This window comes from Scophthalmus maximus, chromosome 7 (assembly GCF_022379125.1).
Source record: "Scophthalmus maximus strain ysfricsl-2021 chromosome 7, ASM2237912v1, whole genome shotgun sequence".
Lineage (NCBI taxonomy): Eukaryota > Metazoa > Chordata > Actinopteri > Pleuronectiformes > Scophthalmidae > Scophthalmus > Scophthalmus maximus.
In genome coordinates, this window is record NC_061521.1 from 23,872,501 (window position 1) to 23,898,928 (window position 26,428).

The 26,428-nt window shown below is 46.3% G+C and overlaps 2 protein-coding genes across 3 annotated transcripts in view; one reads left to right on the forward strand and one right to left on the reverse strand.

The window, feature by feature from the left end:
• necab2 (N-terminal EF-hand calcium binding protein 2) overlaps window positions 1-9,058 on the forward strand; it is a 94,871-nt gene extending 85,813 nt beyond the window's left edge. For both annotated transcript variants that reach the window (XM_047333434.1, XM_035642139.2), the window contains 3 exons: window positions 2,461-2,538; window positions 3,247-3,338; window positions 4,399-9,058. In XM_047333434.1, coding sequence (XP_047189390.1) covers window positions 2,461-2,538; window positions 3,247-3,338; window positions 4,399-4,427 — 199 coding nt within the window. In that variant the 3' untranslated portion in view covers window positions 4,428-9,058. The remainder of the gene's footprint in view (window positions 1-2,460; window positions 2,539-3,246; window positions 3,339-4,398) is intronic.
• On the reverse strand, window positions 9,052-25,285 carry slc38a8a (solute carrier family 38 member 8a). Its single transcript, XM_035642138.2, has 10 exons — window positions 24,997-25,285; window positions 21,436-21,634; window positions 20,686-20,842; window positions 19,695-19,799; window positions 18,620-18,677; window positions 13,889-14,003; window positions 12,147-12,294; window positions 11,829-12,031; window positions 11,686-11,737; window positions 9,052-10,907 (listed from the first exon to the last, which is right to left on the reverse strand). The coding sequence occupies exons 1-10, from the start codon at window positions 25,219-25,221 to the stop codon at window positions 10,805-10,807; spliced, it is 1,365 nt and encodes a 454-aa protein (XP_035498031.1). The 5' UTR covers window positions 25,222-25,285; the 3' UTR covers window positions 9,052-10,804.
• Between the last annotated feature and the right edge of the window lie 1,143 nt (window positions 25,286-26,428).

Sequence of the window (26,428 nt, forward strand, 5' to 3'; positions counted from 1 at the left end):
ATGGTGTGTGTGGAGGGAGGAAGTCTGTTCATTACCTCAGTACAGACGTCTCTCTCCTGTCGGCCATGTCTCTTATCTCTGCTTTTCTGTCACTGGGCATCTCACACTTTTTCCCCTTCTCCTTATTTCTTCCTTTAATATTTAACAAACTAAGCATAATCTATAAAGTTTATTCAATTCTCTTCATTTCCCCGCTCATTATTTTTCAGAGAGAATGTGTGATTACATGCACAAACACTTTATTACATCCTGCAGCAGAGCTCACACAACTTATTATTGTTCTTTCATCCAAAGCCCAGTGGAGATGTTGGGCTAGGCAGCAGCAGCCCGTCCCCCCAGTGCCCTCTACAGGCGCAGGGAAGAACTACAGAGGCAGATTCGTCCCTTTGCAGCTTCCGCACAAACACAAAGTGTGTTTTATTTCTCACTCTCTGGGTGATTAGATGTGGTCAGGTTGAAAATGGGCGCAGCTATGGTTGTGGATTTATGATTTCTCAAAAGTGCCAATAAGAATGATACAGGGTCAATGAGTCACCGCCAATAAATAGGTGCTACAAAAGTGTCCACACAGTCCTGAAGTAGAGGTCTAATCATAAAACATGTGCATGGATGGACTTCATGTGTGTGTGGAGGATTTAATATCTTTTAGACTGTTTATACACTCCTTAGGCCAAGTCATAAAAGCCACTCTTCTGTTTGTGGAAAATGCAAGAAAGGGCAAAGTATTGTTATTTCACCTGTCAGAGTTCATAGTCGTCTGTCCAGAGGCACTGAGCACCTGGTTGAAAACAAAATAAACAAAATAAATCCTAAAATGTGTATAAATGAACACATAGGATAATAAAAATGTGATAATAATAATGTTATATTCCATTATAGAATTGATTATCGCAAAATGCCACTTTTTCTAAACTTTGAAATTTCATAGTGGCATATTTTCCGAATGTCGCCTTTATTTCACGCCAATTCAAATGTCATAGTTTTACTTTGTTTTATAATTTCCTTTTTATTCTCCTTCACATCACTCCAACCATTTTTTAATGCTGCGTTCCATTATATTTTCACGTTCCAGTTCCGACTTCCAACTCGTAGGTTGGTAATTCCAAGTTCCAGGGTAAAAGGGAACGCAGCATTAAAGCTACAGGGTGTAATATTTAGAGGAACTTATTCACAGAAATTGAATATATTGTCCATAACTATGTGTTCATATATGTATAATCACAATGTTTTTTTGGTCAACTGTGAATGAGTTAAATATAGTTCCATGAGGTGGACCCCACCTTCGTGTGAGTGTCCATGTTTCTACGTCGTGTTGAATACGGTTGTTGAACTAAACGTTCCAGAATATGTCGCGTTCACGTTGAATTTTCAGACGCTGCCTGAAACCGGAAATGGAATCAGCGGTGCGCCGCCGTAAAGTGTCCCCTGTCGGGTTCTCAGTCGGTTGCGGTACTAGATTTAGCGAGTTAGCTCCCGTTAGCTGCAGCTAGAGCAAACTGATGTTTTCTACTTGTTGTTGGAGTTTTTTACACCGGCAGGTTTTTGCCTTCGGGAAAATATATTTTCTTTCCTATTCAATTCTGTCCTTGTTTCCCTAAAGTCCAAACGCTGACAAAAGATTTCCCCTTGGTTTTAAGGTCGAGCAGGGAGCGACACACTGACGGACACGTTTCCCCCCTCAGGGTTTTACCGTGGATTCATGTGTTGCCGCTGAGACCGTTCAGTTCTGCAAAGCTGCACAAACGTATTCACTACATTCTGCCTCAGTCTCCTGCTTTTGCCTTTGTAGCACTGGCCTGGAAGAGAGAGAGAGCGAGCGAGCGAGCGAGCTTCGGGGGTTGCCGGGATCAGACGGCGAACCTCAGTTAGCCTGTTAGCATGTTAGCCTGTGGCTACAGCTCCTGATCCTGCCGCCTGTGGACTCACTGCTGCCTTTTTGACGATGTCACACAACTTTATTACAGTTGTTATACAAATTTTTTATTTAATACCTTTCATCATAACTTTTTCAGACACATCACCGTGTCTTCACCTCTGCCATGGAAGCTGAGTGAGACTATTATAAGTAACCATGGACACAGATTCTAGGTGGATTATTTCCATCACCTCGTTGGAAACCTGCAACTTCAATTCCTCCCAGAGTTTAGTCCAACGACGTCCCCTCGTCCTCACTGACCTCTGCACACGTCGTTCCGCAGCTTTCATCTTTATAGACGGGATGTCGTTTTCACGCCCTCGACTCGGTGTAAAGTGCTCTGACATCCATACTGTGCAGGGATGAAAGAAAGAAAGAACTCACCGCTGTCACTGTGATTGTTTCTGTGTCTTTTTTATTCACCCATTGTGTCTTTAATGTGCGCACTCGCCGTGACCTTTGTTTCCTCCCTTCCTTTCCTCACCTCACTCCCTTTCCATCCTCCGCCTTGCTTCTCTCTTACCTCTCACCTCGCTTCTCCTCAGTGTGACCGCGGTGCGTCTGCCGGACGGTTTATCCTTCGTCGTCTACGAGTTCTGGGACGGAGAGGAGGAGTGGAAGAGGTGAGTTTGTCAAATCGCATCCGCCTTAAAGGAGACAATTCCACTCTTAAACCGATGCTCCTTGCCAACGTCTATCACTCACTCGGGAACTGACGGCTTTTTAATTTTCTGATGCCAAATATTAGCCCAAAACTCGGCCAGAATTAATACCGTGTAAAAGCATCGGGATGCCGTTGCTGCAAATTGCTCCGTTCCCTTCGCGAATCCACTTAAAAAGTATTGAAAGTCCTCAGTGAGTGCGGACATTCATTTTCTTTTTTGGAAAGGGCCTTTGACTCAGCACTCTGCTTCCTGCTGAAAGTTTTTTTGGAGCTGAGCGCGCCGCTCCTTATTCATCGATCGGCGATTGCCAAATAAAAAGAGAGCCTTTTCTTTTTCCTCCGTTACTGTCACGAGGACCGCTGGAAGAAAAAAAAATCCTCCGCCGCTCATTTAATCAACGTCCCTCAGCCATTCCCTCTGGTCCTCGTGATTTAGTGATGCTGCACGAGACGCGTCCGGGTCCTCGTGATTTAGTGATGCTGCACGAGCGGGAGGCTGCCGACGGAGCCGCCCGCTGATCCCCGGTTCCTGCTCCGGCGCTCGCTGCGTCTCGCCTGCCATCGATATTTCAGCTCTTACAGTAAAGGCCCGAGGGCCGCGCCCAGCGGCGCGATGGCTGCGTGTGAAGCTGACCGTGTGTGCGCCTCTCTCCCCTCTGCACTCCAGACACCTCCAGTCCGCCCCCAACAAAGCCTTTCAGCATGTGAAGGTGGACACGCTGTGCCAGCCGGAGACCGTGTCCTCCGTAGCCGTGCCAGGTGAGTGGTGAAATACTGCGGAAGAGGAATACGGTGCTGTGCAACGGAGCTGTGTTCAAGGTTTCTGATATCAAAAGCAGTTTACTTGTTGCCTGAGGGAGAGGAAATACAACCTTAGTCAATGAGTCTGAGTTTGAAATGTCTGTCAGTGGGTTGCATTGTGGGAAGTGTGGCATTCGGTATTTTTTGGAGAGCGATCCACATTGGGGACCAAAAGGCACGGGAGGTCTGCTCCAATACCCGCATCTGGTCATCGCTTCAGGAAACTGAATCGACAGAAATCTAATCGTTCAGATGTCAACTGAGAAAACAACAAACTTTCACTTTTCGAAACCTGAAATCAGTCAAAAAAACATTTGTCTTCTGAGCACTTAATAGAAAAACAATAGAACAAAACAAAGGGAATTGAGTCTGTAATGAAAAAGTGATCAAGGAAATGATGCAAAAGTAAAAGTGACAGAGCAGAATTCTGATAATTAAAGGGATAGTTCAGTGATTTTGAAGTGGGGTCGTATGAGTTACTAATGCATAGTTAATGTTTCCTCGTGGAGATGGTGATCAGCGACGTCATTTAACGGAGTTTGGAGAAGTGGAAGTAGCAAAAACTTCTCTCTCCCTAACCCACTTTTGCTACTTCCACTTCTCCAAACTCCGTCAAATGACCTCGCTGATCACCATCTCCACAAGTAACTCCTCCATCCCCACCTCAAAATGAACTGATGAATCAACTGAACTATCCCTCCAAGTTTCCTCATCATCCTGAGTATTGTTGAGTCGCTGCATGTGAAGTCACTCGAAGCGTTTCTCTGAACAACTAAAGAAACCTGCTGCTGAACACATCATGTCATCCTCGCTCTTGGCAGCGGCCCGTCAGTGAGTGGAGGTGACTTCTCGTCCGTCTTCTCTCTCTCTCTCTCTCTCTCTCTCTCTCTCTCCACTCAATCCGCTCCGTGCTCGTTCCCCCCTCCCCACGTCCCACATGGGGATCACCTTCCTCCCGTCCCCCTTCTCCTTCTCTAACCTCCCTGTCCGGCCCTGTGGTGTCTCTGCTCTCTTGCAGCCGCCTGGTGCAGCGTGAACAGGGACTGAGCACGAAGATTTTCCGCAGCACGCCAAGACTCCTGGACGCTCCTCGCCTCCTCTTTCAACCCGCCCTGCGTCCCCCTCCGACCCTTTGACCCACTCTCACGCCCCCTTTTTCCTTTCTCTCCTCCTCTGTCGACCCCTCACATTCCTCAACTCTTTTTGTACGTCCATGTTTACACAGTGCAAATCAATGGCGTCGACTGCAGTGAAAATGAAAACAATGTGAGATTACTTAGACGGCGTTTCGTGCGTCTCGCCACGGCCGCCTGCTGGTTTCCGGAGTTTGGGATTATTTCATGTTCATGTTTCAAGTAGCTTCGAGCCACCGGTGAGGTGGAGTGTGTGATGTAGCAAGGACCCCGGGTGGAGTTTCTCATGTAGCGGCTTCTTCTTCATTTCTTCTTCACTCCTATTTACCACCGAACGCTTTCCTTCAGCTGCATGTAGCCGTCATTTCATTGTAGCTGCTCCTTTCCACATTTGCCCCTCGTTTGCATTGTACTCCCATAAATCCTGCCGCTTTAGTTGGTGACCAGACACATCGGACGTTATTCTCACACCAGCCGTCGTGAACTCGCGTCGACATCGAAACAGGCCGAGTCGCCACGACAGCTTAGAAATCTCAGGAACGAGCCGAGCGTGTGGATTCAGCTTGACGGTCAAATGACTGTCAGAGAGCGACTCTGGTCTCCTGACTCGACCCGTCGTGATCGATGTGGGGTCGGACCTAAATGTTGGAAACCACAGATACGCGATGGTCCCATCTTGTGCCATGTCCACTGACTCACTAACGCGATATGACATAATCATGAGCAACCTTTATTTTAACATCATCATCAACCTGCGTGTCACCATTGGTAGATTCTCTGTCGTGGGCAAATTTGACCTTATTTTGCAATGTCAGAGGGGACAGAGACTTTATGAAAGTAAGACTGACTCTGATCAGAATAAGGGAGGAGATAAGACATATCTGACAAAAAAGCATCAGCTCCAAGGAGAATTTTTTCAAAATCAAATTTTGGGAGGGGGGGGGAGTAACGTTTTCATACCCGGTATATTTTACAATATTAGTTGAAAAATGAAAAGCTTTTCGACAACCTGAGAAGTTCACGACGGCCGCTGTGGGAGTAATGTCTGTGACGGTACGATAACGCACACTTAGCATGTACGACGCTGAACGCAGCAATTGTCACGAGCGACAAAAGCCCCTCAGATGCGACACGTGGAGAAACATTTACCTTCATTTCTTTAAGTGGCTTTTGTTTCGTTGGACACTTTGGGGTTTCAGAGCTGAATCTCTTGGGAAGTGACCTCGGGGTCATTCTAAGGGGGTGAAATGAAAAAGAATCCTTGTGCTGTCTGAGGACGTCAACGCGCGTTCGCTGCTACGTTGAGACAGAGAAGAGGAAGTGGAGAGAGACGGGCAGCACCTCGCTGCTCTCCACGCAGCTGCACATTGAACTATTTCTGCCCTCTGTTTGTGTGTTGTCTGAAATTCGGCGATGGGTAGATAATTAGCCGTGCGAGTCTAGTAGAGATTGTACATAGTGCAAATGTCGTTCTATTATGATTATATTTGTGTTCAGTATTAACACATGTTGTCCTCAGTGCGCGTGGCAGTGGCTTTGCGGACGCTGTTCGTCTTCTCTAAACAGTTTCTTTGAATCCGAACGCCTGCCATCAGAAGCAGATACACCTGAATGACACTGAATATAAAGCCTTAAACATCACACGCCAGAGGAGGTTTTTCACAAAGCGTTTAATAAAAGACGACTTGCCTTTTCTTTTCTTTTTTTATGTAACGTGAACTCCCAGGAAGCAGGGAAATGTCCACAAGACAGCGTTTAGTTCTTCTGTGCACCAAACTTATGCATTTATGGACACATCGTGGGAATAATTAACCTCGACTTTAAAACACGACTTCTGGCGTCTATATTTCCACCGTTGAGCCCAAACGTGCAAACACCATGAAAGTATAAAATCCTCCTTCACCTGCCTCTCAGCCGTCAGAATCGAGTCACTGGGTGTGTTCTTTGAAAAACCCTATCTGAGCATATTCATAATCTTATGTGGCCAAAAAGGAAAAATACAATATTGATCAATGAAGGTCTCATGCCTATCGTTCCACATCCAAGACAAATACATGCAAGTAGACTGACACCTCTTCACTAAATCACACAAATGTGTCTTCACATCGACTGTACTTGCAGCCCCGTCTTTTTTCTTCAGTCCATTACGTACTGGGACGCATTGTTGCAAACCAGAATTACTGTAAACAAACCAGTCAAGGTTACGTTTTCTCACATTTTTCGGTTGGTGGATTTGTTGGAGATTGATCTGTCCTGACTCCCGTCCGCCCCGGTGATGAACCGACACCGCCACAACAATCAGACTCTCATTCAGAAAGCACAATGTAAAAAAAAGGAGAAAAAAAAGTGAATATTGTGACTAGAAGATGAAGTATATTAGAGGTTATTGAGTATGATGAGAGTATTTAGATATATATAGTATTATTATATATAGTAGTACTGTTTATCTGGTTTTAAGATTTATTGACGAATCACTTCTTTCTAGCTACGTTCAAAAGGTGCCATCTTACAGTCCGCCTCACTGTTGGGTCTATTTTCTCTCTTTCGTTAGTGAACGACAGCCTCATGACAGATAATAAAAAACGCCTGCGCACCGTTTGGCGTCTTTTAGAGCGCTGGGCTGCGTTGAGCGGGGCAGAGATAGGTGCAATGCGGAAGTATTGAATAAAACTACACGTCCTGTGAGAGACATTTGTATGACAATAAGCTCGTGGAACATGCATGCTTTGCTGCTTCAGCTACGAAACTAATATCGGAGGTCCTCTGTGGAGTTTACGACCACCAGCAGCGCTACGTGGCAACGTTTTTATGAGGCCAGTTTGAATGAAGGTGGACGACGCGTCTCCACTTCCTCCCACTGTACAAGAACGAAGACAAAATATCGCAGGTTTCAGGCGCCGGTGACATCATTTGGAGCGAAAGTGGAGCGGAGCCGCGGTATCGAGGACAAGCGACCACATCATATAAATCAGTAAAACAAAACCTAACACTTGAACATTATTTGAAGAAAAAAATTCTTTGACATGTACTTTGGCTTTTTAGATTGCTCCATATCACATCCGCTAACATGGTCTTATGACCTTTACTGCAGCCGGCCACCAGGGGGCGATCGAGACGTTTTGTCTTCATTTTTGGGGGAGCCGTCATGTCGTCCATCGTCGTATACAGTTTGTACATCCATCACGCTAATTTGCTAATTTACAGTTTGTGGCAGTAAAGCGGCCAACAAATGTAGCAACACCCCAACAAAAACGAAAGGACGACCGGCTAGCCAGCTGCTGGTCGTCTTTTCGCTGGCTGCTAGCGAGCGAACATGGATGAACATGGATGAACATGGATGCGTCTGTGGTAAATAATTGAACGCTCCAAATCACAGATCATCAAAATTGTTTGGTTTTGATCACGGCCACTTTATTTCTGTCGGATGAACTCAATAGTTGACTCGCGTTCATTGCTGCGTCCACAACCTCATGTTCTGCTGCCAAAGCTGACGGGCGCAACGATGACGACGCGTTGCCAACGTGTCAACTCCACAGGGAACCTTTAACCTTTAACCTTTGACCTTTAACGACTGCTCTCAATCCTGTGCCGCTAAAAAACTGTTGAATCCGGTTTGTTTCCGAGAAGCAGCTGCTGTATCCCGAACTGAGACACGAAGCCATACTGCATGGACTGACGTTTACATGTCAGTGACTACTACACTGATAGCCATAGTATTACAGTACTCGCCCAGCCGAACGCAGCCCACGCGCTCTAATCGAGGGTTTGATTCCCGTACGTTGCGCCCGTCGTGCTCGTGAGGTAGATCGTCGGCGAAGGGTCCGAAAATGCCGATCGCTGTTTCCAGTTGACACATTCCTCAGACTGTGCCGCCTGTTCCTTTTCTATCCTACTACTCCTCGTCATACAGTGGGGGGGGGGGGGGGGGCTGTGAAACCGGCCTCGATCGAATGTTTCCTGGCAACACGGAGAGATGGAGTGTGCAGACGGGGGTTCTGTATCTGGGGGGGTGGGGGGGGGGGGTTTGTGTCCAGGAAGCGTTTTGCCTCGAGACGCGTCGTCACACGACACCGAGCCAACGGAGAATCTGACCCGACATCAAGGCCGTAACTCTCCCCGTCTGTGGCCGTGTTCCTTTTCTATCCTTTAACTGAGTGCATGTCAACTGAATGTCCAGTAACTTCTTTGCTGTAGTGTTATTAGGCGATGCTACTCTTCGATGGGTTTTGTGCATTTCTTACCTTCTTTCTTTTTCTAGTATTCCTATGAGGGAGACAAGAGACTAAAAAAAAATCTATTATATGAAATATACAGTATATGACTAGAAAAAAAAAATGGCATACATGAATGAACACTTTTATGGCAATGTTTAATGAGATATTAATTCTTGTATGTATGTTTCAGTAAACAGCTTTCTCTTCTTAAGTCTGGAGACTTATTGCAGGGATGCAAGTATTATATTTGGTCTTTAAAGAATTATCTTGTTGAAATTCTAGATGATGTAGAGTGATGCAATTCAATAAAACTGAAAAACAGAAAAGAAAAGGTGCGTCCTGTGGGCTTTGATTTGAAACGCTGATTGTGATTGGTTCACGGTGAAGCGGCCGTGGCAGAACGATTAATCTGAACCTTCATCCTCTGATGAAAAGTCTAATCATCCTGCATCATGACAATCATCGCTCCACTGGTGTTCGCTCTACAATCAGGTGAGGAATAAACGATGACCTTTCATCTAATCTGAATCCAACAAAGGCATGTGATCATTTAATCATCCATCTTTGAAACCGAGGCCTTTTTTCCCTGTGGTTTTCACTCACGTCATGTACTTTATCATCAATATTATTTACTCACTAACTTTGACAGCGGCTGCTCTGTTCATGACCCAGTACAGATTTATGGAGGTTTTGCTTTTATGTTCGTCAACGTTCATCCACAGGACAAATGTTTTTTAACAACATTGTTGAATTTATGTGTAAAACAAAAATCATCTACCCCCCCCCCCCATATTATTCTTTTTCATTATTCTACTTGAAGGATAGTCATGTTTTGGAACTACAGTTCCATTAATGTTTTGTGGGATGCAGCCAAGGGGCCGACGCTGAGAAATGAAGCCTCTGCTATAAACTGCAGTTCACTAGATGTCCACTTGAGGCCGTCTCCAAAACAGAGCAAATCCCCATAGAGCCCCATGTTAAAATGCCCAACTTTACAGTAGAATTAAACATGTTAACAGCCTGGTACAAAACACGGTTTTGGTCCCAATGGCTAATCCCCCCCCCCTCGTGACAACTGTTTATATACAGTCTATGGATGCAACCAGGAATGGATTCAGTTGATTCTGAATGTTTGCGTGTCTACAACATTAAGAATCTTGTTTGCATTATTACCATGTATGTGAAGAAACATTACTTAAAATTAGCTACTGAAGACAACGTCCAAACGTGATGATTGTCTGGGAATATGTTCAGTTCAAAGGACTATCGACCTTTTTGAAGGTGGTGGACTAATGGCAGTATTATGGAATTTTCCAACTTTCACATTCACGTCATTCTTGAAATACTGAATGTTCGAATCTTTGGCAGAACCGAGTGATGACGACGCCGGCTGCTGTTCAAACATGATAACAAACTTTGGTGTTTTAATTCCCTCTGCCACACGTCCACTCAAGAACGGCAGAAAAAACATTCACTTCCAAACAAAGACTTCATACTCAGCTACATGTACACATCATCACCGTCTCATCGGAAAGCAGCAGAAATACATACGACATGACTTATTCACACACTCAGTGTTTCAGTCTCATGGCAGTGGGAACCTCCAGGTCCTGCAAATGTTACTCTAATATTGTGTTTCACAAGACACTGTGCTCACCCAGTTTAAAGCTCCTCATCTGAATCCTGGCAGGTTGAAAAGTGATATGTACAAATATAACAGAAGAATCAACTACGATGCGACAAAGTGCAGAAATACCTGAGGGGTTCAAATCAGATGATCTCGGGGGGTGGGGGGGCAGACGGAGCTCGTCGTCGGGGCGATACTGCAAACGGTTAGAACCCGAGCGAAAGTAACAAACAGCGACACTGACGGAGAGAGAGGGGGTGGGGGGGGGGGGTCCTGAGGGAGGTCTCGATTGTTCCGGAGTCATGTTCATTTGTAAAGAGTCCTTGGTGGTGGCCATAATTCAACGTGGGCTCTCTTTAGGGGGTTGGGGGAACAAGTTTAGACCCCGGTCACCACAGTCTCCATGACAACACCTGAACCGGCGAGGGGGGGGTGGGGGGCGAAGAAGAGTCAGATCCTTCCGACGAGCTGCATGACGGCGATGGTGGTGCTCTGGCCGAAGATGAAGGCTCCGCAGATCAGGGTCACGACTCCCCACACGGTGAGGACGACTCTGGAGGAGACGACGGGAAAATCAACAAACAGAAATATGATGGTGCAGATCAATAGTTACAATTTGAAAGTTTTGTCCTTCAGTTACAACTTATTATCACTTTAATATAAATATGATACATCGGAAATTACTGCAAGGGGTTGCCATGACTTTTTGTGCATTCGTGGTTCCCAGAGGATGAATATATTCGGTGGTCATTGAAAAAAGGTTAAGAAGAGAAGTTCGTCCCAGTGGGATCATGAATGTGTTCAACAAAATCTATAGGAATCCGAGGAAATGTTTTGGAGATATCATCATAGAAAGGTTGACCATCTCAGAAAGGAGTCACAGCAGGAAGGCTCAACGTGAAGAGGGTTCATCCTCAGAGAAGCATGAGTGTGCTCAGCAAACAATCTCATAAGGAGCTCATTACGTGATACGTTGAAATACTGTTCGTACTGTTTTCAGAGCCGTAACTCACTCAACAATAATTAGGGGAAACAATCTGGTCTGAATGTGAGGTTCTGATGTTCTGACACAAACATTACACATACATTACAGTGTCGTCTGTATATTCTGTAAATGGAGGCTGATGATCGACAAAAACTCTTTGTACATTTACTTCCAATAAAGTTATTGTAAAGTTATTAGTTCATATTCTGTGGATTAAACCTGTACATGTCGGTAGTTTCTGTTAACGTGACTCACTCAGACAGTCCGACCTATTTTAAAACCACATCCGTTTGGCTCTTGATTATTTCCTTGCATCATCACCCAGATAAAGATGTTTTTTCCTCACCTGGTCTTCCAGCACACCGGCTCAGACTGCATGGCGAATATCAAACACAGCCCTGTTCCAAACACACAGAACACGTCGGGGGGGGTTAACGGTCGCCAACACGCGTTGTGACAAGAGTATGAATCTGCGACGGGAGCGGTTACCGGGGAAGATGAAGATGAAAAAGGCGCTGATGCCTCCGATGACGCTGATGACTTTGCTGATGTCGGGGACAAAGACGGCGATGAGCAGCGTCACGGCGATCCACAGGACGGTCAGCGCGTAGCGGCTGCGGCTCTCAAAGGTCAGCGTGGCCACGCCGTAACGCCGCCGCCGCCAGCTCAGCAGCGGGTCCTGGATCACCGACCTGACGGACGGGAGCAAATATGCTGTCATACTTTCACATCAGGTCAAATTCAGATAGTTATGTAAAAGTACAATTTAAATCAAATCGAATTGAATCATTATGAAACCGACTTCACCTGCCCAGCAGCAGGATGATGGGATAGATGGTGATGATGGAGATTCCGAACAGCAGCCTGGCGACGAGTATGAGGATGTCGTCGCCGGTGTACGACATCAAGATGTCGGCCTTCACGTCCTTCCCGAACGTCAGGTACCCATAAACCCCTGCGGCGCAGAGAGAACGCTGACGTGACGTTTCCTCTGGGGAACAACTGCAGTGACTCCGAAGCCAAATGAGTTGAGTGTGTCACAAACAACTGGACGAGGGAGTCGACTCGGCTCCGACGCCATGATGTCACCGTGCGAGGTCATTACGTTAAATGGATTTTGTAACGAGGAGCAGTGGGATTAACACTAATGTCAAACCTGAAATGAATTAATGAAAGTCACTTGAGTGTGATGAATGAATTCATTTGTATTACTGTGTCGCGCATTCAGAGGCAACAGATTTATACGAGTCGGATCCACTGAACTCCAGACGAATCGCCAGACCTTCATCTGTTCAACGGCAAAATTCATAAATCTGAGACAGAACATATTACAAGGCAGAGACGACCTTGTGATTTTGGCATCTGACTCAGTCACCGTGAACGTTCGCAGAGGAAACAGAGAAACCTTTGGCTCCTGATTCAGAAGACGAGCGTCCGTCCACTGAGCTGGTGGAGACGCCAGCCGCCTGAAGCGTCAACTCACTGACTCGGGTTGAAAGCTCTTCATTCTGCAGACTGGCTGCAATTCAATGTCCCTCTTTGTCAAAACAGGGAAACGAATGTCTCCTTCAATCTGTTCCTCGCTTCTCTCCGTCTTCGCTCTCCGGCACTTTTCAGATCCGTTATATGTTACTAGAGTGAACATGATTATGTAGGTCTTTGCCTTTTCAACGCGTTTAATAGTTTAGAATGAAGACGGAAAATAATGGTTTGACACAAAAATTATTTTATAGTGTAGAAGCATCTATTCAGGAATGACAGAACTTGCAGTCACTCTCAGTACATCAGTCATTTTCCTGACGCTTTTGTCCAAAGCGACTTAAAATCATCGAGGCATGTCGCATGAAGGGCCCTCGATGGGATGACCTGGAATCAAACCCTGACCTTCTGTACCAAAGTCAGCGGTGTAACCCACTAAGCTACACCAGCTACAATCCGCATCTCAGTATCAACTCCAATGATGTATAATGAATATCTACTCTTCCGACTTCACAACGCCTGCGTCCCGTCTCTTCTGGTGCTGATACTGTGTGAGGAACGTGTGGCGGGAGATCTGGATGTGTATGAAGAAGGAAGAGGAGGAGGAGGAGGAGGAGGAGAGAGGAAGAGGAGGAGGAAGAGGAGGAGGAGGAGGAGGAGGAGAGAGGAAGAGAAGGAGGAAGAGGAGGAGGAGGAGGAGAGAGGAGGAGGAGGAGGAGAGAGGAAGTGGAGGAGGAGAGAGGAGGAGAGAGGAAGAGGAGGAGAGAGGAGGAGGAGGAGGAGGAAGGGGAGAGAGGAGGAGGAAGGGGAGAGAGGAGGAAGAGGAGGATGAGGAGGAGGAGGAGAGAGGAAGAGGAGGAGGAAGAGGAGGAGGAGGAGGAGAGAGGAGGAGGAGGAGGAGAGAGGAAGTGGAGGAGGAGAGAGGAGGAGAGAGGAAGAGGAGGAGAGAGGAGGAGGAGGAGGAGGAAGGGGAGAGAGGAGGAGGAAGGGGAGAGAGGAGGAAGAGGAGGATGAGGAGAGAGGAAGAGGAGAGAGGAAGAGGAGGAGGAGGAGGAGGAAACCCGTCTGACCTGTGAGGGAGTAGACGACGAGACAGAAGATCATGGAGACCACGGAGATGACGACCCAGTGGGAGAGTCTCTGGTTCTCCATGCTGCTGTAGATGGCGATCGACGCCTCGTGACACTGCAACACACAGAGACGAGAGAGTCGAGCTCACAGCCGCGAACACGTACGACCACAAACTTTATATTAGAGTTCGACCGATAGAGAAACACATTTCTGATACCGATGTATACAAAACATGGCAATGACTCCTCACATGTCGTTATGAAACCCTCATGACAAGGAAATGTCAGTGAGACTTGATATTTTACTGCTTTACCATTAATACATTTATTATAAATAAATAAATACAAAATATTTTTTCTAATTTACAGAGCAGATAAATAATTGCCGCACAGAAAAGACAGCTAGAGGACCGTGAGGAAATATTTTTACAAAAAGTTTATTGGATTAAATTGCTTACTGCCCCTTTAATTAAAAAAAACTAATGCAAAGAAAATACCAAAGAAAACCAAAGAAAATAATAAATGTTAAACCAAATATTAACCATAATGCTCATCTTTTCTGTATTGCTTATTCAGTAAAATAGTTGTGACGTTTCCAGTTCAGCGCATATGCACAAACAAATGCAAATACCAATATGACTGCGAAAGGCTCATAATGGTGAACCAAGAAATCGGTCGGGCTCTCACAGATTGGACGACGTGGTTCTTCCTCTCTGGTTGTTAAAAGTAACTCATAGTAATTGGTTGGAATGAAAACCAGTGTCAGATGAAATAGAGACCCAGTGATAAATAAAGTGGGACATCAGACGGACTGAGTGTTTGAGCTCAGAGGACAGGCTGAAGATCCAGAGGTCGTATTGTCCCTGATCCCTCTGAGGTGGGGGGGGGGGGGGGGGGAATTAAATGAAAGCCGTGGGCTCCGAGTTAAACCATCACAGGGTCAGGACACGGACTCCTGCTCCCACTTGATCCCAGCCGCCATTGTCCAATGTCACCGCCCCCCCCCCCCCCCCCCCCCGCTGCTCTCAGGATCTCATCAAGTCGCTTTTCAACCCTCTGCACTGCAATCACTCACCTGAGGGAGCGAGTCTGCATGTGTGTGAGAGACGACCCCCCCCTCCCCCCCCTCCTTTTATTAGATCCTGTCAGCATCCTTCAGGTGTTACCTTGGAAACTTGGGGAAGTTACACATCAGTCTGTGCGTCTTTGGATTGACAGAATGATCTTTTTTTTCCTCCCCCCTCCTCCTCCTCCGTACTCCAACCTGCTATTAAATATGAAAAGCTCGCTCTGCCGAGCTCCCGTGGAGCCCAGCGGCCCCCGGCTGTGCCAGCCTGCCGACCTTTCACTGCACCTAATCACACGCTCCTGAGAAAGCTCGCCTCCGAACCATTATTGAACATATCGTTTCATTGTCTTTGTCGACCTAATTAGCAAAAATAAATATGCTGGAGCATGAGATTAGGCCAAATTACAAAAAATATATATTTTTTATGCTTTTTAGTTTTGGTTTTATTCGTCCAGGAGTCATTCGTGATGCTCACGGTATTCTAACAGCAGATTGTCTTTCCAGAATCAGATTCAATGTTGCTCTGTGGTGACGACAGGACGTAGCTGGTGACGACAGGACTTAGGTGGTGACGACAGGACGTAGGTGACAGGACGTAGGTGGTGACGACAGGACGTAGGTGACAGGACGTAGGTGGTGACGACAGGACGTAGCTGATGACGACAGGACGTAGATGGTGACGACAGGACGTAGCTGGTGACGACAGGACGTAGGTGACAGGACGTAGCTGGTGACGACAGGACGTAGCTGATGACGACAGGACGTAGGTGACAGGACGTAGGTGATGACGACAGGACGTAGGTGGTGACGACAGGACGTAGGTGATGACGACAGGACGTAGGAGATGACGACAGGACGTAGGTGATGACGACAGGACGTAGGTGATGACGACAGGACGTAGGTGACAGGACGTAGGAGATGACGACAGGACGTAGGAGATGACGACAGGACGTAGGTGGTGACGACAGGACGTAGGTGGTGACGACAGGACGTAGGTGGTGACGACAGGACGTAGGTGACAGGACGTAGGTGGTGACGACAGGACGTAGGTGGTGACGACAGGACGTAGGTGGTGACGACAGGACGTAGGTGACAGGACGTAGGTGGTGACGACAGGACGTAGGTGGTGACGACAGGACGTAGGTGGTGACGACAGGACGTAGGTGACAGGACGTAGGTGGTGACGACAGGATGTAGGTGGTGACGACAGGACGTAGCTGGTGACGACAGGACGTAGGTGGTGACGACAGGACGTAGGTGACAGGACGTAGGTGGTGACGACGGGACGTAGCTGATGACGACAGGACGTAGATGGTGACGACAGGACGTAGATGGTGACGACAGGACGTAGGTGACAGGACGTAGCTGATGACGACAGGACGTAGGTGACAGGACGTAGCTGATGACGACAGGACGTAGGTGACAGGACGTAGCTGATGACGACAGGACGTAGGTGACAGGACGTAGGTGATGACGACAGGACGTAGGTGGTGACGACAGGACGTAGGTGGTGACGACAGGACGTAGGTGATGACGACAGGACGTAGGAGATGACGACAGGACGTAGGTGATGACGACAGGACGTAGGTGACAGGACGTAGGAGATGACGACAGGACGTAGGAGATGACGACAGGACGTAGGAGATGACGACAGGACGTAGGTGGTGACGACAGGACGTAGGTGGTGACGACAGGACGTAGGTGGTGACGACAGGACGTAGGTGACAGGATGTAGGTGGTGACGACAGGACGTAGGTGGTGACGACAGGACGTAGGTGGTGACGACAGGACGTAGGTGACAGGACGTAGGTGATGACGACAGGACGTAGGTGGTGACGACAGGACGTAGGTGGTGACGACAGGACGTAGGTGGTGACGACAGGACGTAGGTGATGACGACAGGACGTAGGTGACAGGACGTAGGTGGTGACGACAGGACGTAGGTGGTGACGACAGGACGTAGGTGGTGACGACAGGACGTAGGTGATGACGACAGGACGTAGGTGATGACGACAGGACGTAGGTGACAGGACGTAGGTGGTGACGACGGGACGTAGGTGGTGACGACAGGACGTAGGTGGTGACGACAGGACGTAGGTGGTGACGACAGGACGTAGGTGACAGGACGTAGGTGACAGGACGTAGGTGGTGACGACAGGATGTAGGTGGTGACGACAGGACGTAGCTGGTGACGACAGGACGTAGGTGGTGACGACAGGACGTAGGTGACAGGACGTAGGTGGTGACGACGGGACGTAGCTGATGACGACAGGACGTAGATGGTGACGACAGGACGTAGATGGTGACGACAGGACGTAGGTGACAGGACGTAGCTGATGACGACAGGACGTAGGTGACAGGACGTAGCTGATGACGACAGGACGTAGGTGACAGGACGTAGGTGATGACGACAGGACGTAGGTGGTGACGACAGGACGTAGGTGGTGACGACAGGACGTAGGTGATGACGACAGGACGTAGGAGATGACGACAGGACGTAGGTGATGACGACAGGACGTAGGTGACAGGACGTAGGAGATGACGACAGGACGTAGGAGATGACGACAGGACGTAGGTGATGACGACAGGACGTAGGTGGTGACGACAGGACGTAGGTGGTGACGACAGGACGTAGGTGGTGACGACAGGACGTAGGTGACAGGATGTAGGTGGTGACGACAGGACGTAGGTGGTGACGACAGGACGTAGGTGGTGACGACAGGACGTAGGTGACAGGACGTAGGTGATGACGACAGGACGTAGGTGATGACGACAGGACGTAGGTGGTGACGACAGGACGTAGGTGGTGACGACAGGACGTAGGTGATGACGACAGGACGTAGGTGACAGGACGTAGGTGGTGACGACGGGACGTAGCTGATGACGACAGGACGTAGGTGATGACGACAGGACGTAGGTGACAGGACGTAGGTGATGACGACAGGACGTAGGTGATGACGACAGGACGTAGGTGGTGACGACAGGACGTAGGTGATGACGACAGGACGTAGGTGATGACGACAGGACGTAGGTGGTGACGACAGGACGTAGGTGGTGACGACAGGACGTAGGTGGTGACGACAGGACGTAGGTGATGACGACAGGACGTAGGTGATGACGACAGGACGTAGGTGATGACGACAGGACGTAGGTATTTCATGTAAATCCTTTAGTGCACATGAAACCAAAACTAATTGGATCAAATGTTTAACAATGAAACAAAAACACGATTGTGACTTTCAAGTGTGAAAACGCCACTTCTTCCTGAGAAAGTAGGAAACAGTTCTAAATCTAGAGTTTCCTTTCGTGCTCGACATTGTTGTGTATGTGTTGACGCCCTGATGATCATCATTTAAATGTGAGGTTAGAGGCAAGAAGCAGTTAGCTTAGCATAAAGACCGAGGGGGAAACACCAGGTTCTGTCCACAGGAAACTAAAATCCACCCGTCAACCTTTATATTAGTGGCATGGACAAACTACTAGGAAACGCCATGAACCAGCTCCTGCATGCATTTACCGTATCGCAGCCGCGACTGAACCTGAAGAAAACATTTGTACCTGCACAAACCCACATACACTCGACCGCACTCCGAGGGTCCTCAGGCCACGGCGACATATGTTCACCAGTTCTACATGAAATCAGTACAAGTGGCTGCACTCACTTGGAAACCGAAGCAGATGGTCGGGATGACGCTGAACATGGAGGCCCAGGAGCTGATCCTGCACACACACACACACACACACACACACACACACACACACACACACACACACACACACACACACACACACACACACACACACACACACACACACACACACACACACACACACACACACACACACACACACACACACACACACACACACACAGGAGAGTCATTTTCTCAAGCTCACAAATGTCACAAGAACAACGAACCCCCCGCTATTATTAGAGCACCATTCATAACACGGTGGCATTTGGAGACACTTGGCCAGTGTTCATCTGTCAGTCTCAGACGCGAGGGGCCGAGGCTCGGTCAGTGAGGCCGACAGAGTCGTGACAGTGACTCAGAGCAGAGAGATTTCATCTACTGTGTCTGTCCTGGATTCACGCAGATTAACGGATCAGACGCGTGACAGACATATTTTCCAAAAGCAACCGTAATACTTTGACTAGCTTCATTGATAACGGAGATTTATGACTTACAGAGGGGGAAAACGGTCCAGAAGAAAATAAAACCTATCAACTCTACTATTTTGTTAAAAATAAACATATTTAATGTAACGCAGAAGTTTCTTTGTTTTGGAAAAAATGTATCAGAAAGATCTGTTGTCACCAGGAAGAACCCAAGAACATGTAGATGGTTAGTTTAACATTTTGGGGAAATGCACAAATCATCTTGTTTTTGCTGAGAATATTTATCCGTGATGGGGCCGTCGATTATCTTCTCAACAACCGGCTAATTGTTTGATCAATAAAATGACGAATGATTGTGAAAAACGCAGCTGTAACGGAGACGTTCAGCTGTAACAGGGAGCAGAAGATATTCAATTTGTAAAATCAGAAAACAGAAAAGTTCAATGTTTTAATTTTTTGTTTGATTTTGCTGTTTTTCTTTAAAATATGAATTTAAATGATTATCAATTATAGATAATCGACATGTTGACCTCGGGGTCAGGACCAAGGTTAACCTAAAAGGTTAACCCACACACACACACACACACACACACACACACACGCACACACACACGTACCCACTGGTGTAGAGGGGGGCGATGTGAACCACGACAGACGGACTGGTGTGGTACTTGATGATGATGCACACGGTCAGGTAGGTCGCAGCCAGAGTCCCCAGACCGCTGAGCGAGGACAGAGACAGAGAGGGGACGACTGGCGTCAGACAGAAATCACACAAACACCGTGCGCGTGTCCTCAGAATAGAACAGCAGACGACGGGATGAATAAAACAGCAGAATGAACTATACAAAGATCGGAAGCTCCACCTGCACTGAGGGGAAAACAAGTTTGTTCTGAGGGCGGTGTCGGAGAAAAGGTTCTGGGGTCAGAAGAACCAAAAGTACTGTGCAAGAACTGATCTTGAGAGATCTGACGGTGACCTGCCTTGATACGAGGCATCGTGTGTGTAAATCGGACTATGGGCTGTAGGTGGAGAGGGAAGCTCACAGTGGAAAGGGTTCGTCTTCTGCAGAGACCGAATGCTCTCACAAAGGTTTCTGCTCTCGCATACACATACGTTTGCTTTGGTCCGAGATGCTGCCGCTCAAGTGCGACATCTAGTGGCGGTGAATATCATGACATTTAACCGAAATCCCAAAAAGTTGTCCTAAAAGTTGCAACAAACAACATTTAAGAAGCTGAAATCAGAGAATTTTGACTTTTTTTTTCAAAAACTACCTAAACCAATCAATCGATTACCAAATAGTTGGCAATTAATTTAATAGGTGATTACTAATTGATTCATCGATTAACTGTTGCAGCTCTAATTGAAGACACTACAATACCTACGTTAAGCAATAACTGAGTTAGCATCTATCCTAGAACCTACAGTATAGTACTGCACACAGGACACATGTTATATGTAAATGATAAAACTGGTGGGAACATAAGCAAAGCTACGTGTGTGACATAGTGTAAGTGCACACACACACACACACACACACACACACGCGCACACACACGCACGCACACACACACACACACACACGCATGCACGCTGAATCCCACCTGATGTATTTCTGAATGCTGATCTCTTTGGGGATGGACAGCGGCAGGATGAGCAGGAGGCAGAGCATCACCAGGGCGAAGCGCTGGTCTGTGTAGAAGTGGTTCGGCAAATCCGACTCGGGCAAACCAGTTATCAGCTCGTACATGGAGCCGCACACTGAGAGACACAAGAGTGATCACACGCAAGAACATAAATCAAAAAACCCCTACATGAATCCTCCTCAATATAGAGTGCACATGAAGATGGACGACCTGACAGCTCCCAAAAAAGGAAGCCAAATCATCTTGATCGCCCCCTGGTGGCTGGCTGCGGTATAAGTCATAAGCCCCGCCTCCTCCATGTCAGCAGATGTTCACGATCAATACATTTTTCCCCAGAGATGGTTTCTGACATTTCAGGTATCGCTTATCACACGGATGTATGTTCAAGTTTTCATGTTTCTAATCAGTTTGGTTTTACTTAGTTATTTGATGCTATAAAAAGAAATGTTCGACAGCTGAGACTTGACTCGCGACTGGTTGAGCGCGTATATCGACGAGGCAGCGACGTCTCGACTACACACCACGATAAATACTGCAAAGTCTCCAAATGGGTCACCAGCGCCAGATGGCAGCGCCCACATCCCAGGATATTTTGGCCGATGCGTCGTCCACCTTTAGATACATTCTACGGTCCTGAAAAATAATAACATCACTTTTCCTATGATGCAACTGTGACGTCAACGGAAAAAGCAGCGTTCGCCAACTCACGCTTCTCCAGCTGGTCGTCCACGATGACCAGAAAGGCCACCGAGATCATGAACAGGTTGAAGACGAAGCAGATCTCACACAGCTGCCCGATGGCCGGACCGCACACCTCCTTCACCACCGCCTGGTAGGTGCACTGACCGCTGATGGACGACGAGTAGCCCAGGATGATCAGACCGCTGATGAGGAAGACGAGGGAGACCTGACGGGAAGAAGGAAAAAGCAGACGATCCATCGTAAGACTGAGCCTCACATCTGTGTGGAGTTTTCTTCTCGCCACTGCCACCAAGTGTTCAGGGCTGGAACTGTTGGGTCTCTCCGTTTAATATTGTACGGTCTGAAAAGTTGGGAAAACTTTGTAATTGGGTGCAATATAAATAACATGAATTAAAAAATTGAATAAATTGAATGTTGTGACAAACTTTGCGCCACTTCAGCCAGATTCCATTGGGATTTCTGTCAAGACCAAATTGGTGGACTGATCCTTCACACTGGCATTATTATAGATATTAATAACCAATTGTCTAAAAACAATTCCTTAATACACTTTTATAGGAAAAATTATTCCTGATATAAACTGGTCCTAGCTCATGTAGTTTGTTTTTTTAATATTGATTTTATTTTGTTCTGTGTTGTTTTGTTTTGTTCCCATGTATTTATTAAAGCACGATGTAACCATGTTTACAGTCATCATCATTATTACTATATTACTAATAAATTAAACGGTTCTACATATATTCTAACCATTTAGGCAATATTCAGCATTTGAGGATTTTGTTCTCTGTAGTTAAATAAGAAAAATAAATAAAAACAAAAACTATATATTGTTTCTGTATTTAACACACAAATGATGGTGCCAAAAATAGAAATTTCTAAATCCTACACAAATGCTGCAGCAGTGTTTTTAAACAGATTTCATACTTCACAACAGGGAACAATTATTAGTCAGAAAACATCAAAGTTTCACATGTTTGTCTATAAAGTATATGTTTTCCGTCTGTGCATGAAATACTAAATATGAAAAACTTAAAAGTACGTTGTTAAATACCAAAGCCAAAAAAGGTGCTGAGAAATATGATTCTGATATTTTTTATTTACATTTCCAGTATCTAATTCCAAGTCATCGATAGAATAGTCACTTGTTGCTACGAAGCAGTTTGACAAATCTATTTAATAAAAAGTTCTGTTGTGAATGACTAAATAAAACCAGGCAGGAGAACGATGGGCAGTATTTGAAACGTGTCCCTGCAGGAACATGAAATCAAAAAGCTGATATACAGTATATGTCTTCTGTGTCATCATCACTATGATTTGCTCTGGAGGCCCGGGACACAGACACAGATGAAAGAATAACTCAGTCATATTGTGTTTTCCTACAGATGTCACAACAACACATGACAAAAAGAATTTGGGTGACCGCCCTGAACGTTCCGGTCTAAACTTTCAGACCTTCTTGAAACTTTCCCGTAAGAAGAGCCGATGTGTGTGAGCCGTGCAATAATCCTCACCGCCCGAGGGGCGACCTCTGTATCACTGCAGTGTCACGACTCGCGTCTGTTGATATGCCGATGATAATAATAAGCAGTGATTTACTGTCGTCCAGTGAAACGAGTGGAAGCAACGAGTGAACCCGGCGGGAAACGCGACTTCAACAGAGAGAAGGGAGAAACCGGAGGCGTCGGTCAGGGTCATAGATCCCTGGTGAACTGCTGTAAAGGTCAAACTCTGGAATTAAGTTATTGAAACATGGACGTACAAAATGACAGCAATTGTGAAAATGAGATCTACAGAAGAACTAAGGGGGCGAGAGAAACTAAAAGTCTGAAGTTACTGAGATGGAGTCATTTGGCCTAATTGGGATGGAAAAAAAACAAAACTTCACATTCAAGCTTTTGGCTTCACGAGGCACCAATTACACCGTCGGGACAAAGAAGGAGATTGTTGGACGAAAAACCACATCAGAGCGGCGTAACAGCGGCACAGACTCGTTAATCACGTGTTTTAAAAGGAGACATATTGTGCTCATATTCAGCTTCATCACTCTTTTCCCCGAGAGGAGATAAAAAATATTCGCGATATATACTGTGTGTATCGCGATACATACAAAATATATTGCCATGTTATTTGTAGGCCACATCACCCAGCACTCGCTCTAATGTTCAGTAAACACGTCAGTTTCCTGCAGCTCCTCTTTCACAGCCTCGTATGAAAAACTCGGTTTTTAGCTTCTGTCTCTTTAAGGCCCCTCCCTCCCCGATAAAGCAAAGCCTGGCTCTGATTGGCCAGCTGGCTCCACTCTGTTGTGATTGGTCAACCGCTTCCAGCGCGGGTAGGAAGTTCTCTCGCTCTCGCTTTATAACCGTCTTTGCTTTGCCAGGGGGCGTGTCGGACTAGACATGCTTTATGAACTTTCCGTGTGACCTGGTGATGTCACCGTCTTACCGAACAACCGGCCGAACATTGCAATTATACAAATATGAACACATAGTTATGGACACTATATTCAATTTCTGTGAATAAGTTCCTCTGAATATTACACCCTGTAGCTTTAAACTTGTTATTTACTTAGCTTCAGAAGTTTTTGGTGGAAAAAGAACCCCCGAACACTTCTTTTGTTTCAAGACGAAGATAATTAACTTGTTCCAATTTCACATCCATCCGTGAATTTGACCATAACACTGAATCACTGGGCCCTGAGGAAACAGAAAAACTGTCCCCACTCGACGGTGAGAGAGACACAAAACCAGAGGACGTGGAAACTTATTCAGTTCACGCCACTTTTTATCAAAAGTCTGCGGGAAGACAAACGACGAGCAAGGACACAGTGACACCGCGCGGATGACGGAACCTATTTCTACTGTGATTCATCCACAGAAAACACAGAAGGGTCGTTGGGGGCGAGGACGCTGGGGGCAGGGAAGAAAAGCAATGACTTATCATTTATTAAAACATGGTTTGCTTCTCTAAATGGTTTGTTCTTATTATTTTTATTCTCTCAGGACGCACAACGGGAAGTGGAAAGGTTCCACGGCAGGATTTTACCATCAGCCACATGGGAGACGAGCAGAAAAGAAGTGAAAAGGCCTCAAACGATGAGTTCAGGGTTCAGCAGCAGATGGAAGAGATAAAGTGTGGAGGGGATAACAAAAGTGAGATGATAGTAAAAAAATGAATCTCTAGAAAAACTCAGTATTACATTTCCAGAGGAGGAAGCAAAAGTCAGACTGATCAAAGATAAAGTGAGTGTGAACTGTGACATCAGCTGGAACTGATCAGGATCTGATCTCAATCTCCTTAATTGATCCCAGTGACCCAGATGAGATGCATCTGCCCCCCAACGACAAACATTACATATAAACGATGATGATGATAATAATAAGAAAGAATTAAAAATGCTTTTACCTTTGAGATAAAAGGTTTTTGAAAAAGTTTGGCAGAGTCAAATCTGAAATGTTTGTCAACGCATCAATCTTCTAAGAGCAGATGTCAGATATTCTGTCTTTAATAAGAGGTTTTATTTATGTTTCACCTCGACGCAAAAGAATAATGAAAAGGTTTCCCCACCAGCTCCACGGCCACCGCGCTGCGGATGCTCCCGGCGCGCTCGAAGGCCCAGGGGAAGTTGAGGAGCCCGGCGCCCAGCGCGGACTTGAGCATGATGAAGATGGCCCCCACGGGCCCCAGGCGCGGCCCCACGGGGCCCAGGCGCGGCCCCGCGGACACGTCCCGCGGCGGCTTGCTCGAGGCGGACGCCAGCAGGCTGATGCTCTCCCGGGCCAACTCCTCCATGCTGCACGGCTCCGCGACCTGTGGCAGCCGACCGGCTCCCCGCGGGATGGAGGCGGCGCGCGGGGGGCGGGGCGCGCCGCTGCCTTCAGGGGCGACTGGGAAAAAACTAAAGCCAACTCCTCCCAGGTCATTCTTTTTTTCTTTTTCTTTTTCTTTTTGGGCCATTACCACTTGAGATTCACCTTTTTTAAGGGCTCAATATCACGATGAAAAACAAATCTATCTTTCACAAACATAAGTATGAAAAAAACAGGCCATGCATTGAAAGTTCGTGAAAAGTGGACAACAACTTTAATATATATATCTATATAGATATGTATATAAATATATATCTATATAAATATATATATAGATAAAGATATAGATAGATATGTAAATATAATATTATTATTTTTAAATCAATAAAAACATAATTAAATATCTCTTGTTCCATATCAACTGCTTGTAGTTAGTGAATAGTGATATTTCCAACTCGACCTGAAGGGGGCATTATTAAAAGTGGCTTTCTATAGTTCCAAAACACACACACACACACACATATTTATATGTATGTATGTATGTATGTATACATATACACACACACACACACACACACACATATATACAATTATATATTACATAATTTTCAGGAACTAAATTAATATATAATGTTATAATGTAAAATATAATTTCATACATAATTTTAGAGGTTCACATATGGCTACGAGAAACAAGGATGTGTGTGTGTGTGTGTGTGTGTGTGTGTGTGTGTGTAATGGAGGGAGCTGAACAACATAAAGTGAAGGGGAGAGTGGAAGAATCTGATGACGAAGAAAAAGCTAGTGATGAGCGTTCGGGAGGATGAGGAGGAACCGTTCATAATGTGGAGCAGGTCAGGTGAGGAGGGGGCTTCACACAGGATGTGACGGGGGCCAGAGCAGCTCAGAGGCCTCCTCCATCACTGCTCCTCCTCAGGACTCAGAGTCTCAACACCTCAGAGGAGGACGGACATGAAACTGCTGCTCACACACTTATTCATTTATCTGTTTATTTGACTTTACTTCCTGCCTCCCCCGTCATCTACGTTTAAAAGCCTCCATCATTTTGTTGTCTTCTTTACGATGTAAACAACAAAGACTGATCGTGTCCTTGACTCATCGCTCTGAGCAGCCGGTTTGTTTGCAGTTTGTGAAGAGTCGAGAATTGAACTTGTTTGATGAAATGCATG

What these genes read in the sequence shown, in the direction of transcription:
- slc38a8a (XM_035642138.2), bottom strand. Translation starts at nt 25,221, where the DNA reads ATGGAGGAGTTGGCCCGGGAGAGCATCAGCCTGCTGGCGTCCGCCTCG. An exon ending in CGTCGTCTACTCCCTCACAG is followed by an intron (nt 12,295 to 13,888) that starts GTCAGACGGGTT and finishes TCTGCGCCGCAG; the next exon opens with GGGTTTATGGGTACCTGACG. An exon ending in ATCATCCTGCTGCTGGGCAG is followed by an intron (nt 12,032 to 12,146) that starts GTGAAGTCGGTT and finishes CCCGTCCGTCAG; the next exon opens with GTCGGTGATCCAGGACCCGC.